Source organism: Martes martes (genome assembly GCF_963455335.1).
Source record: "Martes martes genome assembly, chromosome: 3".
Classification (NCBI taxonomy): Eukaryota; Metazoa; Chordata; class Mammalia; order Carnivora; family Mustelidae; genus Martes; species Martes martes.
Genome location: NC_137890.1, coordinates 81957092 through 81971750, shown reverse-complemented (window position 1 = coordinate 81971750; position 14659 = coordinate 81957092). Strand labels below are relative to the sequence as shown.

The 14659-nt window shown below is 35.0% G+C and overlaps 1 protein-coding gene across 1 annotated transcript in view; it reads left to right on the top strand.

Annotated features, from left to right (window-relative positions):
* The window catches only part of RNF17 (ring finger protein 17), a gene marked incomplete at its 5' end in the record, with an annotated part of 157618 nt that overhangs the window by 31607 nt on the left and 111352 nt on the right, over positions 1-14659 (top strand). The window contains 4 exons of the mRNA XM_080798724.1: positions 6439-6610; positions 8032-8108; positions 8451-8525; positions 12520-12827. Of these exons, the coding sequence (XP_080654850.1) occupies positions 6439-6610; positions 8032-8108; positions 8451-8525; positions 12520-12827 (632 nt within the window). The remainder of the gene's footprint in view (positions 1-6438; positions 6611-8031; positions 8109-8450; positions 8526-12519; positions 12828-14659) is intronic.

The following is a 14659-nucleotide window of genomic DNA, read 5'->3' as shown; positions in this document are numbered from 1 at the left end:
TCAGAATCTTAGAGCAGCAACCTCTTCAACCTCAGCTGCAGCAACTTCTTACTAAACACATCTCCAAAGGAAAGAGAAAAGCAAAAATGAACTACTTGGCTTCATCAAGATAAAAAGCTTTTACACAGCAAATGAAATAGTCGACAAAACTAAAAAGCAGCCTATGGAATGACAGAAGATATTTGCAAATGTCTTAGCAGATAAAGGGCTAGTATCCAAAATCTATAAAGAACTTACCAAATTCAACAGCCTAGAAACAAAAAATCCAGTTAAGAAATGGGAAGACAGGAGTAGACATTTCTCCAAAAAAGACACAAATGGCCAAAAGACACATCAAAAAATTTCAACATCCCTCATCATCAGGGAAATAAAAATCAAACCACAATGAGATACCACCTTGCACCAGTGAGAATGGCTAATATTAACAAGTCAGCAAATGACATGTTGGCAAGGATGTGGAGAAAGGGGAACCCTCTTACACTCTTGGTGGGAATACAAACTGGTGCAGCTAGTCTGGAAGGCAGTATGGAGGTCCTCAAAAAGTTAAAAGTAGAACTACTCTATGACCCAGCAATTGCACTACTAGGTATTTATCCAAAAGATATAAAAATGATGATTCAAGAAGCACATGCATGCCAATGTTTACAGCAGCAATGTCTACAATAGCCAAATGGAAAAAACCCAGATGTGCATTTTTAATTTCAGCATGACTGTATTTTAGTTCTTTTATTTCTACAATGAGGGATTCTCTAGGTCTTCTGTGCTTTTTTCAAGCCTACCTAGTATCTATAAAATTGTTGCTTTAAACTCTAGTTCAGATATCTTATTTATATCCGTGTTAAATCCTTGGCAGTGAGTACTACATCCTGTTCTATCTTTTGGAGTGAATGTCTCCATGTCATCATTTTGTCCAGAAAAAGAACAGAAGAAAGAGAAAAGACAATAACAATGACAACAGAAAAGAAAAAAAAATACAAAACAAGAAAAAAGCAAGAACCAACCCCCTGCCCCCCAAAAAACTAGCTCTTCAGTGTGTTTTGGTTTGCATGTTTAAAGAAACTTGATCCCAAAATAAGAAAGAGAAATTTTTCTATTTTTTAAAACTTTTGTAGATGCATACAATAATATACAATGAAAAGAAACAAAAAATGAAAAAAATTATAAATAATGTATATATAAACATTTTTAAAAAATAGAATTGAAAAATAAGAAAATAACTGAAAAAATAATGAAAGACTTAAAAAAAAAAAACCATGGATGTTACATAGTAATGTTTTCCTCAAGAACTTTGCAATCTTCTATGGTTAGTAAACTTGGTGCAGGCCATTTGTCCCATCTGGTCTTCTGTAAGAGAGGCCTATTGCGTGGATTCTCAGATGCCCTTGCCCTAGTGGAAATGCTCCTGACTTTCAGTGTAAGTGGCTCCAGATTCCACTATGTGGTGCTATTTTGCTCCCTGAAGGCTTTCAATACTGAGTGGTAGGATGAAAATGGTGACACCCCAGTTTCTAGCCCTGGTGCTGAAAGTTCATGTTCTTCACTCTTCAGTGAGCTCTCAAAGAAAAGTAGTGAATTACTCTTGTCCCCCTTACTTTCATCAGAGCTCTGTGTTCATCTGGCCTATGAACATTTTTATCTCAGGCATGTAACTGAGTTTCAAAATTCAAATTTTGTGGACACCTGTGTTGTGAACCCACACTGTTCCTGCTGTGTGTGTAGGGGGTGGGGTGGGGTCTCAGCATGCTTCTGCCTTTTGCTAGAACCCTGCCAGGAAAGTGGTAGCAGGACTGTGCAGTGGGTCAGAGTTTATGGCAAAACGGAGCAGAAAACTGGTCTGTTTTCAGCTGGCTTCCCTGTTCTTACACTTGGGATCTCTGCCATGCTCAGGCACCCCCATTCTTCTTGGGACCCCAGGGATCCTGAGACAATGCCGTTCCACCTGGGATTCTGCCCTACTTTGTTACTTGAGCATCTTTGAGCCAGGGATGTACATAGCAGAATTCTAAAAGTTCCAATTTTGTACTCCACTGCTTATAATACTTTGGAATAGCTTCCTTAAGTAGTCTCCCTCCCCTCTACCTTATCCTCCGGTATATCACCCCGTATCCAAGTCTCTGCACCTTCCAGAAAGTGGTCGCTTTTCTATCTATAGAATTGCAGCATTTCTTTTCTCAGATCTCTGATTAATTTCACAGGTGTTCAGAATGATTTGATAGTTGTCTAGCTATATTTGAGGAAATAGAGAAACTAAGTGTCCCCTACTCCTCTGCCACCTTAACTCCTCTCCCATTTCAATTTTTAAAATTTCTGTTTTTCATTTGTCTCAAGATATTTTCCTAGTGTTATTTTTTGTTTAACCTATTTGTGTTTAGGAGTACATTATTTAATTTCCACATATTTTTCATTTCCTTCTGTTAATGTTTTCTAGTTTCTTTCCATTGTGACCAGAAAAGATGCTTTGTATGCTTTTGGTTTTTTTTTTTAGTTGGGTTTTTAAAAGACTTGATTTTTGACCTAACATATGATCTAACCTGGAGGATATTCCACGTATGGTTGAGAGAAGTATGTATTCTTTGTTGTTGGGTGGATTTTTCTCTTTATGTCAGTTAGGTGCAATTGATCTGTGATGTTAAGTAGTCTACTTTTTATTGATATTCTATAAGGTTTTCCCATTTGTTATCGGAAGTAGGAAGTAGGATATTGAGGTCTCCACCTATTATTGTAGTGTTATTTCTCCCTTAGATATTGTCAGTGTTTGTGTCATGTATTTTAGAGCTCTTGAATTTGGTGCATACATGTGTTATAATTGTATATTCTTGATGTTCTGTTAATATATAATGTCCTTTTTCTCTTGTAACAGTTTTTTTTAAAAGATTTTACTTATTTATTTGACAGAGAGATTACAAGTAGTCTGGGGGAGGAAGCAGGCTCCCCAATGAGCAGAGAGCCCCATGTGGGGCTCAATCCCAGTACCCTGAGACCATGACCTGAGCTGAAGGCAGAGGCTTAACCCACTGAGCCACCCAGGCGCCCCATCTTGTAACAGTTTTTGACTTAGATTATTTTGTCTAATATTAGCATAGTTCTCTTTTGATTACTCTTTATACAGAGTGCCTTTTTTCATCTTTTCACCTTCATTCTACGTATATTTATAGATCTAAAATGAGTATCCTAAATATGAGTAGACCTAAATATGTTGTCATTTTTTGAACTCTAGTCCTCCACTCTGTGCCTTTTGATTCTGAAGTATAATCCATTTACTTTTAAATTAATTACCAATAAAGAAGGACTTTTGTCATGTTGTTTTCAATATGTTTTAGAGCCTTTTATCATTCACTTCTTCTATTACTACCTTCTTCTGTTTACTTGACTTTTTTGTAGTGACATATTTTGATTCCCTTCTCATTTTTTTTTTGCATATTCTATAGTTACATTGTAGTTACCATGGGGATTACATATAACATATTAAAGTTAACAATCTATTTTGAATTGATATCAGCTTAACTGAATTGTAGGTAAAAACTCCTTTATGTCTACTTCCCCTCTGTTTCATTTCACAGTTACGTCTTCATACATCATATACCCATTAACATAGATTTTAGTCATTTTATGTATTTGTCTTTTAAATCCTGTAAAAAATAAATGTGTAGTTATAAGCCAAAACTAGATTTTATATTTGATAAAATCAAATATAAATAATACTAGATTTTATATTTGCCTGTGTATTTACCTCTACCAAGTCCTTATTTTATTTTAACCTGAAGAACTTTGTTTAGCATTTCTTAGAGGACAAGTATATCAATCCTGAACTCCCTCAGCTTTTCTTTATCTGAGAATATTTTAACTTTTCCCTTATCTTTTAAAGGACAGTTTTGCTAGTTATAGAAGTCTCAATTGGCAGGCTTTTCCTTTCAACCCTTTATTTTTTTAGAGAGAGTTCAGGGAAGGGACAGCAAGAGTGGGAGAGGGACAATTCTAAGCAGGTTCCACACCCAGTGCAGAGCCCAAAATGGGGCTCGATCTCATGACCCTGAGATCATGATCTGAACTGAGATCAAGAGTTGGGTGCTGAACCAACTGAGCCATCCAGGCACCCCTCCACACTTTTGATATGTCATCCCATCACCTCCTGGCTTCCAAGGTTTCTGCTGAGAAATTGGCTGATAATCTTACTGAGGATTCCTTGTGTGTGACAAATTGTATTTCTCTTAATGCTTTCAGGATTCTCTGTTTGTCTTCCAACAGTTTGATTATATTGTGTCTCTTCTACATTTATATCTTTGGTTTCTTGGACTTGTCAGTTTATGTATTTTATCTAATTTTGGAAGTCTTTAGCTATTATGTCTCCAAATAATTTCTCTGCACCTATTTCTTCCTCTCCTGCTTTTGGGACTCATGTAATGCATATATTGCTTTTCTTGAGAGAATCCTTTAAGACCCTTAGATTCTGTTCACTTCTCATCATTATTTTTTTTCTTTCTGTTCCTCAAACTCTGTGATTTCAGTTGTCCTATCTTCAGGTTTGCTAATTCTTTCTTATTCCTGCCCAGATGTGCAGTTGAATCCCTCTAGTGAATTTTTTACTTTAGTTATTGTACTTTTGAGCACCATAATTTGTTTCCTTTTTATACTTTCTGTCTCTATTGATATTCACATTTTGGTCTTTCATTTTTTCCTGATTTCCTCTAGGTTCTTTGTGCATGTTTTCCTTTAGCTCTTTGAGCATATTTAAAACTATTGTTTTAAAGTCTTTAATAAGTCTTATGTCTCTGCTTCTTCAGGAATGGTTTCTGCCACTCTGTTTTTTCCCTTTGAATGGATCGTATTTTCCCACGTCTTTATACACCCTTGGTGTTTTGTTGAAAATTGGGCATCTGAAAACACAGCCACCTCTTCTAGTCATTGCAAACTGGTTCTCTGCAGGGGCAGTCCTTCACTGAGTAAGCATGCTCTGAACCTTAGAATCAGCCTCAGGTAGAGGCTTAATCTGTTCTCAGGTCTTTTCTGAGCATGCATCTTGCTTGGGCCTGAGTATGATTTTTTTTATTCCTTTATATACACAGCTGCTTTTAAATGTATTCATATCTCAAAGAGTGTCACCCCAGAATTGCAAGCCCCAGATGGCATAGTGTATGTCTTTACCTATAATTTCTTGCTCAGGAATCTATAGCTCTTTGTCTTCCTACAACCTTCCCAAGTACTGCCTGTTGCTCTTTACTGCCTCAGCTCCAAGTTAGGTGAAACAGATTAGTTCCTCAGGCATTCCATAAACAAGTTAGAACATTACAGATGAAGTCTACTATGCTCCCTTGGGTTTGATGGAAGGAATTGGGAACTGTGCTGCTACTGCTAGACCAAGACTGCACCATGCTGAGGAGAGGGCTGGGCAAGAACAAGTAAAAACACCATGGAATTTCCTACTGTTTTGAATATGGCTTTTTCTTGATTGGGCATTTGCTTGGTTGCTGTATACCTTTTGTTTATTTTCTAGAGTTTCTATAAGACTATTTTAAACAATTTTTGCTTGGGGTTTTTTTGTTTGTTTATTTGTTTGTTTTTTGACATCTCCACTGGGTAATAAGGGCTTAGAGTTACCTAGTCTGCTGTTTTGCTGATATCAATCCTAGGCATGAGTTTTTAGAAACCATACTAGAACTTACCAAAATAACTGTTTTTCTTCCCTAAAGAAATGACTTTCAGATTATTTATACAATTACCAAAATGGTTTTTGGAATACCTCTTCACCTTCAGAGCTCATATCACATTCTTGTTACTCTTCAGTGTGGCAAACACTCCTTTTTTGGGGGCCAGGTTTGATTTTGAGGAAATAATAGTCACTTGTTTGGTAATAAAAGGAGAAAGTTACACACTACAATTTTTGGTACAAATTTTTTAATTGCCATAATAATGTAATTCCATCATAGGTCCAGAGAAGATTTTGAGTAATGAGGTACAAATAATGGAGGAATCATTAATTGCCATTCTAAGTGATTACTTTGAAGATTATAGTTAATTGATACTTGTGTTCTGGTTTGGTGAAGTCTTATTTTAAAATCTCATTTTATATTTATGTAATTTGTGTCAACTGATGGAAATTTTAAAATGTGCAGGTGTATCTTTGTGGGAAATGAATAAAAATTGTTTTTGAAATGGTACAAGTAATTACAAGATAGGATTTCTCTTTTAGGTGGGATCATCTAGGGTATGTCTTCTATAGTTCTGTGACAGCTGTATCTGTGACATAATATCCTTCTACTTTTTCTCTAGTTATACATACATAGTTTTCAATTATAATGTTTCAGTTGAATTGAATGCCCCTTTAGCCATGTTCATAAACTAGTGAAATTTATCCTTTTGATATCACTCAGTTCCTATAAACTCACTTTCATACGAACATTTATGAAATTCTGTAATATAATTTTGGGATCTTATATGAAGGAAGAAGAACCTGTGTGAAGAAGTAGTAAGAAATACAGATGATTATCTTTCAAATGTAATAATGGCTAAAAGCTACATTGAAGACAAAAAAAATGATTTGGCTGCAGCTATGAAGATAGCAAGAGAGTTAAAATCAGCACCTTCTTTAAGGACTTATTGTGACCTCAATCAGGTAATTTTGACCATAATATGAATTTATTTCTGAGGTATATTACTTTACATGCTTTGGAATATGATATTTAAGACTTAATAAGCATTTATTTTTAGATTATTCTAACTTCTCTTGGCCTCAATTTAGAATTCTTAGTGTTTGAATTCTAAGATAAATATTAATACATTTGTTTAGCCTTTTATTGTTATTTACCAGTTAGAGAAATGGCACAGTAATAAGGTCTTTATAACACATGATCTGAAAGCAAGTAGGGTGACATTGAGTTGGAAATTAATGTTCCTAGAACATTTGAATAAAAAATGAGAACATGTAAGGGCAGAAAACTAAATGGGATTCTCTTTTTTCATAAGCAATTTAGATATGACTGCCAATTCTTGACTTAAAAACTTAATTCAAGTTCTCATTCAGGGTTTTTTTTTCCTTTTCTTCCTGCATCCCTAAATGTGCAGGTCAAGAGACAGGGTGCTTCCACTATGTTCTATCATCTAATAATATGCCGAGGGAGCACAGTTGGGCAAAACAAAAACCTGTTTTCTGATGAGATCGTTTGGCAAGACAGGATTAACCATCTTTTTTTCTGATTTCTACCTTGCTCCTTTGAGATATAGATCCTGTTCTATAATCTTTGATTCCTCATGGCCTTTTCCCATAGATATTCAGGTGTTTGGGATGAATTGAAGTATAAAATAGAAGGCATTTGTTTATCTGTCTCCAAAGTCTCTAAGTGAAGGGAGAGGAATTTGCCATCATCTTAACTTGGTCAGACCTCTCTTTCTAGCCATGGTTCTAAAAACAATCATTTCCTGTGTATTACAAATGAGCCATTAGGAGGTGTGAAAAACTGTAAGATTTGGTATTCACCTGGGACACCTGGGTGGCTCAGTCAGTTCAGTGTCTGCCTTTGGCTCAGGTCATGATCCCATGGTCCTAGGATTGAGCCCACATTGGCCTCCTTGCTCAGCAGGGAGCCTGCTTCTCCCTCTGCCTGCTGCTCTCCCTGCTTGTGCACGTGCACATGTGCAATCTCTCTAACAAATAAATAAAATCTTAAGAAAAAAAGATTTGGTATTCACCCTAGTTAGATTTATCAAGAAGATAAGGCAAAAAGACATTGGAGGATAGCAATGCAGATGCAAAGTGAGTATGATCAGAATTTTCTCTGCTTACATAGCTATATCCCATTTGTTAACTAGTATCTTTTGTTGTTACCTATTTTTATATCTCTAAAAGATTTTAAATTTCTTTAGGGGGAAAATCTTAAACACTTGCTTGCATCCATTCCTTTGAGTGTCTAAAATTAAATCTTAAACACATTAATTAGTGAGATGCTTAAAGGCTATAGTTTTCCTTGTAAAATCTTTGTGTCAGTAATATTTATTTTTAAAATTCACCTCTGAGTAACACTTCTCTTTTGATTCTAGATTATCCGTACTTTAAAATTAACGTTTGAGAGTGAATTGTTACAAGTTAGTTCTCTAAAACTGAGGAATGCTCCCAAGTAAGTAAGTTATAATTCAGGAGAACCTAAAGATTAAGTATAAAAATGTGTTAGAGCCTAAATGTATTAAATAGCAAGCAATTATAAATTGAAAATTTGTGTCACAGATGTTTCCCAAATTAGCAAACATGTAAAATAAGAGTAATTTATGATAAATTAGAAAAATATGTTGTCTTGAGGTTTTTTAATGTCAGCAACTGACTTTTAGAGAAAGTAATGAAGTTATATTAGAGCACTTAAAATGTTCTTTTCGAGTTTTTAATGTTAGCAACTGACTTTTATTTAGAGAAAGTAATACACTGGTATTAGAACATTTACTTATATGCTAATGTTTTATTTTAGGTTGAATATGAATTGCAATGAGATCATCTGTATGTTCAACAACATGGGAAAGATTGAATTTGAGGACTTAACAAAGTAAGTATAAGAATGACGACATGAGGGTGCCTAGGTGACACAGTGGATTAAGCATCCAACTCTTGGTTTTGGCTCAGTTCCTGATCTCAGGATTGCAGAATCAAGCCCCAAACTGGGCTCTACACTCAGGGCGGAGTCTGCTTAAGATTCTCTCTGCCCTTCCTCTCTGCACACACGCTCCCTCCCTCTCAAATAAATAAATAAATCTTAAAAAAAAATGACAACATGCCATTAATTTCTGAGAAGGTGTAAGAGAAAAATTACCCAAGAGACAGAAAATTGATGTGTAGTTTATAGTATGTGTGATTTCAAATACTATAAAATAATATAAAGGGCAAAGGTTTCTATCAGTTAAATTCTAATTAATTTAAGAGTGAAAAGACCTAGAAGGGGTCAGTATTAAATGATATATGTGTGAAAGTTATCTTTGAGATTCATTCATTCAGCCAGCATTGAACACTGATTTTTGTGCTAGGAACCATTATCATAAACACTGAGATACATGTCAGAGAAGTTACAATAAGTAGAGGATAACACATAAACAATAAAGTGAATAATTGCTATGATGGTAATATATGCAGAATTTAGTGGAGATGCAAAAGAAGTGAACAGTCAATTCTTTGGGGGATAACAGGACACTTGGAAAAAGGAGAATTTTATTTTATCTATGAAAAATGAGTAGCAATTACAAAGGGGGCCAAAAGGGAGGCAGTGAGATAATGTGCTACGTTCAGGGAATTGCTTATATAATTCCACTTGGCAAAGGATACATATAGGCTAAATCCTAAAGACTTTTTATGCTGTGTAGCAGCATTTGAACTTTATTTTCTAGATGCATATTATCCATTGTGGTAGCTACTAACCACATGTGCCCATTTAAATTTAAGCATAAATTAATAAAAACAAAATTAAAGGAAAAATTGGAAGGGTTCCTGGCTGGCTCAGTCAGTAAAAAGCATGTGACTCTTGATCTCAGGGTCATGAGTTTGAGCCCCACGTTGGGTGTAGAGATTACTTTAAAAAAAAAAGGGGGGGGGGGAAATTGGATTCTTCAATTGCACTAGCCACATTCAAAGTGTTCAGTATCTACATATGGTTTTTAGCTACCATATTAGACAGTGGCCCACATTTTCACTATTGCAGAAAGTTGTATTAGCACAGCTGTAGACAGTAGAAACCACTAAAAGATTTTCAACATGAAAATAAAAATAATTAGGTTACATTTTAAAAAGATAACTCTGGTGGCCATTTAGAGGATTATTTGGAAGAGTATGAGGCTAGAGGCCGAAGGATTAGTTGGACTGTTGTATCAATAGTCTCAGGAAATGATAAGAAACCAAACATAGGTAATAGCACAGGAGAGCAATAGATACAACAAATGCTAAATAGGGAAAATTGGTAAAGCTTATTAATTGAACATTATGAATGAGGAAAAAGGAAGCATCCTCAATGATTTACAGGTCTGGCTTTGGTCGTTAAGTTGATTAATTATGGTATTTACCAGGATTCGGAATGCAAGGAGAAAATGTAGGAGTGGAGAAATAGTGGACATGTTGAGTTATTGTTGTTTACCAGATATCTGGGCAGAAATGTACAGAGAGCAGTTAGCTGTATGGACTAAAACTAAAGAAGAGGTCTTAGACTTGATTCTGGGTTTAGGAGGAGTAGTCAGAATATAGATGGTTTAGAAACCCCCAAAAAGAAAGAAAGTTCATTCACTTTGTATGTGGTATGTCCCCAGGGGAAATCATCCCCCAGGAAGCATCCACAGTCATTATCAGAGTTTGGTCCACAGTCTTAAAAGTCAGAAACAGACATGAAGAGATGTGCTGCAACCTAGGTAAACTCCCATGAGCCAAGTTTACAAAACTGAACGCCAGGATTCCAGTTTAGATAGAATGCCAGACTATTAACTTACAGACAAATATAATTGCCACATGGACTGGAATACTTGTGTTGGCATTCTTTTCCAGCATCTGAACAGGCCTAAGCATCAAATTATGAGAAATTACTTTGATTGCAGTGTTGTTTACAATAAAGGAAATAGGTTAATCAAATAGCTTAATAGCATTAGGCCTAGAGAGTACATTCCCAGTATGTTTTTTACTATCAGGGGAGAGTCCTTGCCAGAGCACTAGAGTACCAGTCCTTTGGCTCAAGTCATTTTTCGCCAGATATGGAGCCCTGTGCCATATTTGTCTTTGTGACTTGACTTTTGCACTACCATGGATAATCCTCAGCTTTCCCAATGAATACATTCTTTTAGATATTTTAATGACATGAATATGATTACTATTGAATATTTTTGATGTCAAAAGCTATTCTTTCCCTTTGAGACTCTGGATTGATCTTGTCTTGATTTAAAGTTAATTCAGAGTATTCTTGAATTTTTTCCTTGTTCTAAGGGAATGTATCATTACAATCTGCTTCTACTTATTACAGGTGGTAATTAAACAACAGATTTGCCGGGTAAGAACAGGTATTGATGTAAATCAATGACAGTGCCCTAGAAAAATACTAAATTTTAAGACCAAGAAAGAGTAACCTACAAAACAAAACAAAACTGAAAAGGAATAGGCAGAGGTTGAATAACGAACAGGAGAAAGTGGTGTTCTAGAAGTCAGTGGAGTTTATGAGATTGGAGTCGGTTGACAGTGTTAAATGTCCCAGGTCAAATGAAAATTGTTATAAAAAGAAACATCTAGTTTGCAAAGTCAGGTACATATATGTATCCTCATAAGGTGTTTGAATTCAGCATGTATTTTGCTTATGTTCAAAGCATACCTTTTTTGGGAAGAGACTAATAATATGTGTCATTGCTGAATCTAATTGGTTTTGTTGGTTCTTCTAAAATGCTTCTTAAATGATGATCTGCAATGAAGCTGAATCCATAATGGGTTAATTAAAAGACAAGAATTATGAGACTTAGTCTCATTTCTTTGATAGAATTTCTGTACTTGTAGATGGATAGCCTAAATCTGTGTGGATATGTGAAGAAGATTAAAAAAAAAAAAGAGAAGTAAACCACATAAATTAACTGTGGGTTAATGGCTATTGAATGATACCCAAAGGATTCAGACTAATGGTGATTTTTAGGCCAGGTGATTGCTCAGGATTATACCCTTTACTCTTTCCTATACTTTATTTTTAGGCCAGTAAATTAAAAAAGAAATAACATAATTTAAAATCAAACAGCTAAGCCAAATCAAAATGATTTCTTTTGAAAATCTATATCCACTGTTCTTTAGGACTAGAAGATTGTGTCATGACTATATCATATTTCTTCAGCTTCTCATTGATTATACCTCTTGTTGAACTTTTAAAACCCTTAGGCTTGCTAGGACTGGGAATGAGCAAAAGTTTCTTTCTGGGTAATGGAAATGTTCTAAAATTAGATTGTAGTGATGGCTGCACAACTGTAATTTAGTAAAAATTATTGAATCTTATGCTGTGTAAATTACACATCAGTAAAACTATTTGGAGCACCTGGGTGGCACAGTCCCAGATGAGTGTCCAACTCTTGAATTTGGCTCAGGTCATGATCTCAGGGTCCTGAGATCAAGCCACATGTTGGGCTCCACATTCAGCATGAAGTCTGCTTGAGAGTCTCTCTCCTTCTCCCTCTGTCCCTCCTGCTCATTCTCTCTCTCTCTCTCTTTCTCTCAAATAAACAAATCTTTAAAAAATATAAAGCTATTTAAAAAATACTTCTGAGACACCTATACAAAACTTTAGCTCTTAATATGTCTCGCAATATTAACTGTCATGTAGGAAGGAAATGGCTTGAAGGTAGATATAAAAAATTTATGAAACAACTTAAAGTAGCCATATGCCTATCTATTTTTTATTTTTTTCTCCAATTTTTTATTTAAATTCCAGTTAAATGGCTGTGTACTCTCGGGTTCTGGTGTAGAATTTAGTGATTCGTCACTTACATACAGTACCAAATGCTCATCAAAAATGCCCTCCTTAATACCTTCTATTTTTTAAACAGATGTGATCCCCAAGAAAATGAAATGGGACAGAATGTTCAAAAGAAATACAATCATAAAAAGGAATTTTCTTGTCATGATATATACCCATTTCGAGAAAAGAAAAAGGTTGACATGTCTATTCTAAGTAATGAAACCTCATCACCTTTTTTGCATCGGGAAGCCAGTGATGTGCATTTAGAAGCAAAAGACTTCCAGCCAGAGAAAGAGGTTGTTGCAACACCATCCCCTAAAACCATTGCAGTTCTGCCTCAAATAGGATCTAGCCCTGATGTGATAATTGAAGAAATTATTGAAGAAAACCTGGAAAGTGAGTGAAAATTCAAAAGCAAGGAAACAATATGTCTGTAATTAGAAACAAATTAGTCCCTGTACTCAACAAAAACACATTACTGTTATCTTATACCTCATTATGAGTTAACACCTGTTGGTTCCTTACCCCTACTTTCACATTTTCCAAAGTTAGGAAAATTTTTTTATTTTTAGTGCAATAATCTAACCTCTGAGATGTAAATTTAATATTTGGTTAATTGAGATATTTGACTTTCTGGTGTTCCACACATAAACTGTATAAAAGACAAAAATACAAATAAGAGAAATATTTGTAGAGCAGTCTCATGGCTTTATCCTTATTAAGAACAGATTTTTTATTTAAAAAAAAACCAGATTTTCTTAAATCTTCATCCTGAGAGATTGTCTGTTATAAAATAAGTTGACATGACATGAATATAATAGCATCTATTTTGTAACATTTTAATGTATCATAATAGTTTGATTAGATTTACAGTGCTGGTATTCTCCCCATGAACTACTACTGTGAAGTTAGTACACTATCAGTCTTCTTTAGGACCATTTTCAAGTTCAGTTTTTGGTCTCTTCTGCCCTCCACTTCTCAATCTGTTTCATTGGCTGATTCTCCAGAACTTTTGAATGCAAAAAAAAAAAAAAAACCACACATTTTTGGTTGTTTCCATTGTATTATTATTGCTGATATCTCAGTGATTAAGAAACCTATCATGACTATATCTACTGATAAAAAGTAGTCTTATCATTCCAGTATTTTGCCAATTCAAGTATAGCTTTTTTTTTTTTTTAAGATTTTATTTATTTATTTGACAGATCACAAGTAGGCAGAGAGGCAGGCAGGGGGTCTGGGGGAAAGCAGGCTCCCTGCTGAGCAGAGAGCCTGATGCGGGGCTGGATCCCAGGACCTTGGGGTCATGACCTGAGCCGAAGGCAGAGGCTTTAACCCACTGAGCCACCCAGGCACCCCTCAAGTACAGCTTTTTAAGCAATAGTGTTCCATTGTCAACCTAATAAAACTAGTACAATTGCCTTTATTTCCTATTTTGATGAAACATGCTTCACAGATTATCTTGTGGGAACACCTAGAGATCCCAAAAAAACTTTTCAGAAAAAATCATCTTTCCCTTTTGGATCAAAAGCAAGTACTTTAACAACTCTGAACTTGATGTTGTGAAGTTTGCTTTATGTAAAGTAACTCTAATGTAGTGTGAAGGTAGTGAGTTAAATGAATTTTACTGTTAACTAAACTTCTTCCTTTTAATGTTAAAAATTTTAGCTGTTACTGGCAAAAATATTTCTGAAATCTATAACACTTCTCTCAACTTCCTTTACACTTAAACATATTAATTTCTTTACTCCATCCTCAATATAGGTATTCTTTTTGATCTGTATCAGACAGTTAAAATGATCCATTTGTTCAGTTTTTATCATCTATATTTACTGTCTCCAATTCCACACTTCCCTGTTCTTTGTGTTTTAAACATTTTTACTAAATAAAACTTCTACATTGTTAAAAAAATTATGTATTAAAATACTGTGAAATTTTCCCCTAACCTGTCCATTTCATTCAGTCTCTCCCTCCCTTCCAGAGTTTCTTTGCATATACATATATATAATTTTTCTGTTTTTGTACATGAAACATAGCATACCATGCACACTGTTCTGTTCTTTTAATTCCTTTTTTAACATTTATTTTGGACATCTTTTCAGTAGCTGCATTTGGCTTCATTACTGCTATATACAAATATTTTTCTCTTTTATTCTACCCTCACCAAACCTGCAACCTCCACCAAAACACACACATCTTTCCCTAAATGATGCTCAGTACATTCGCTT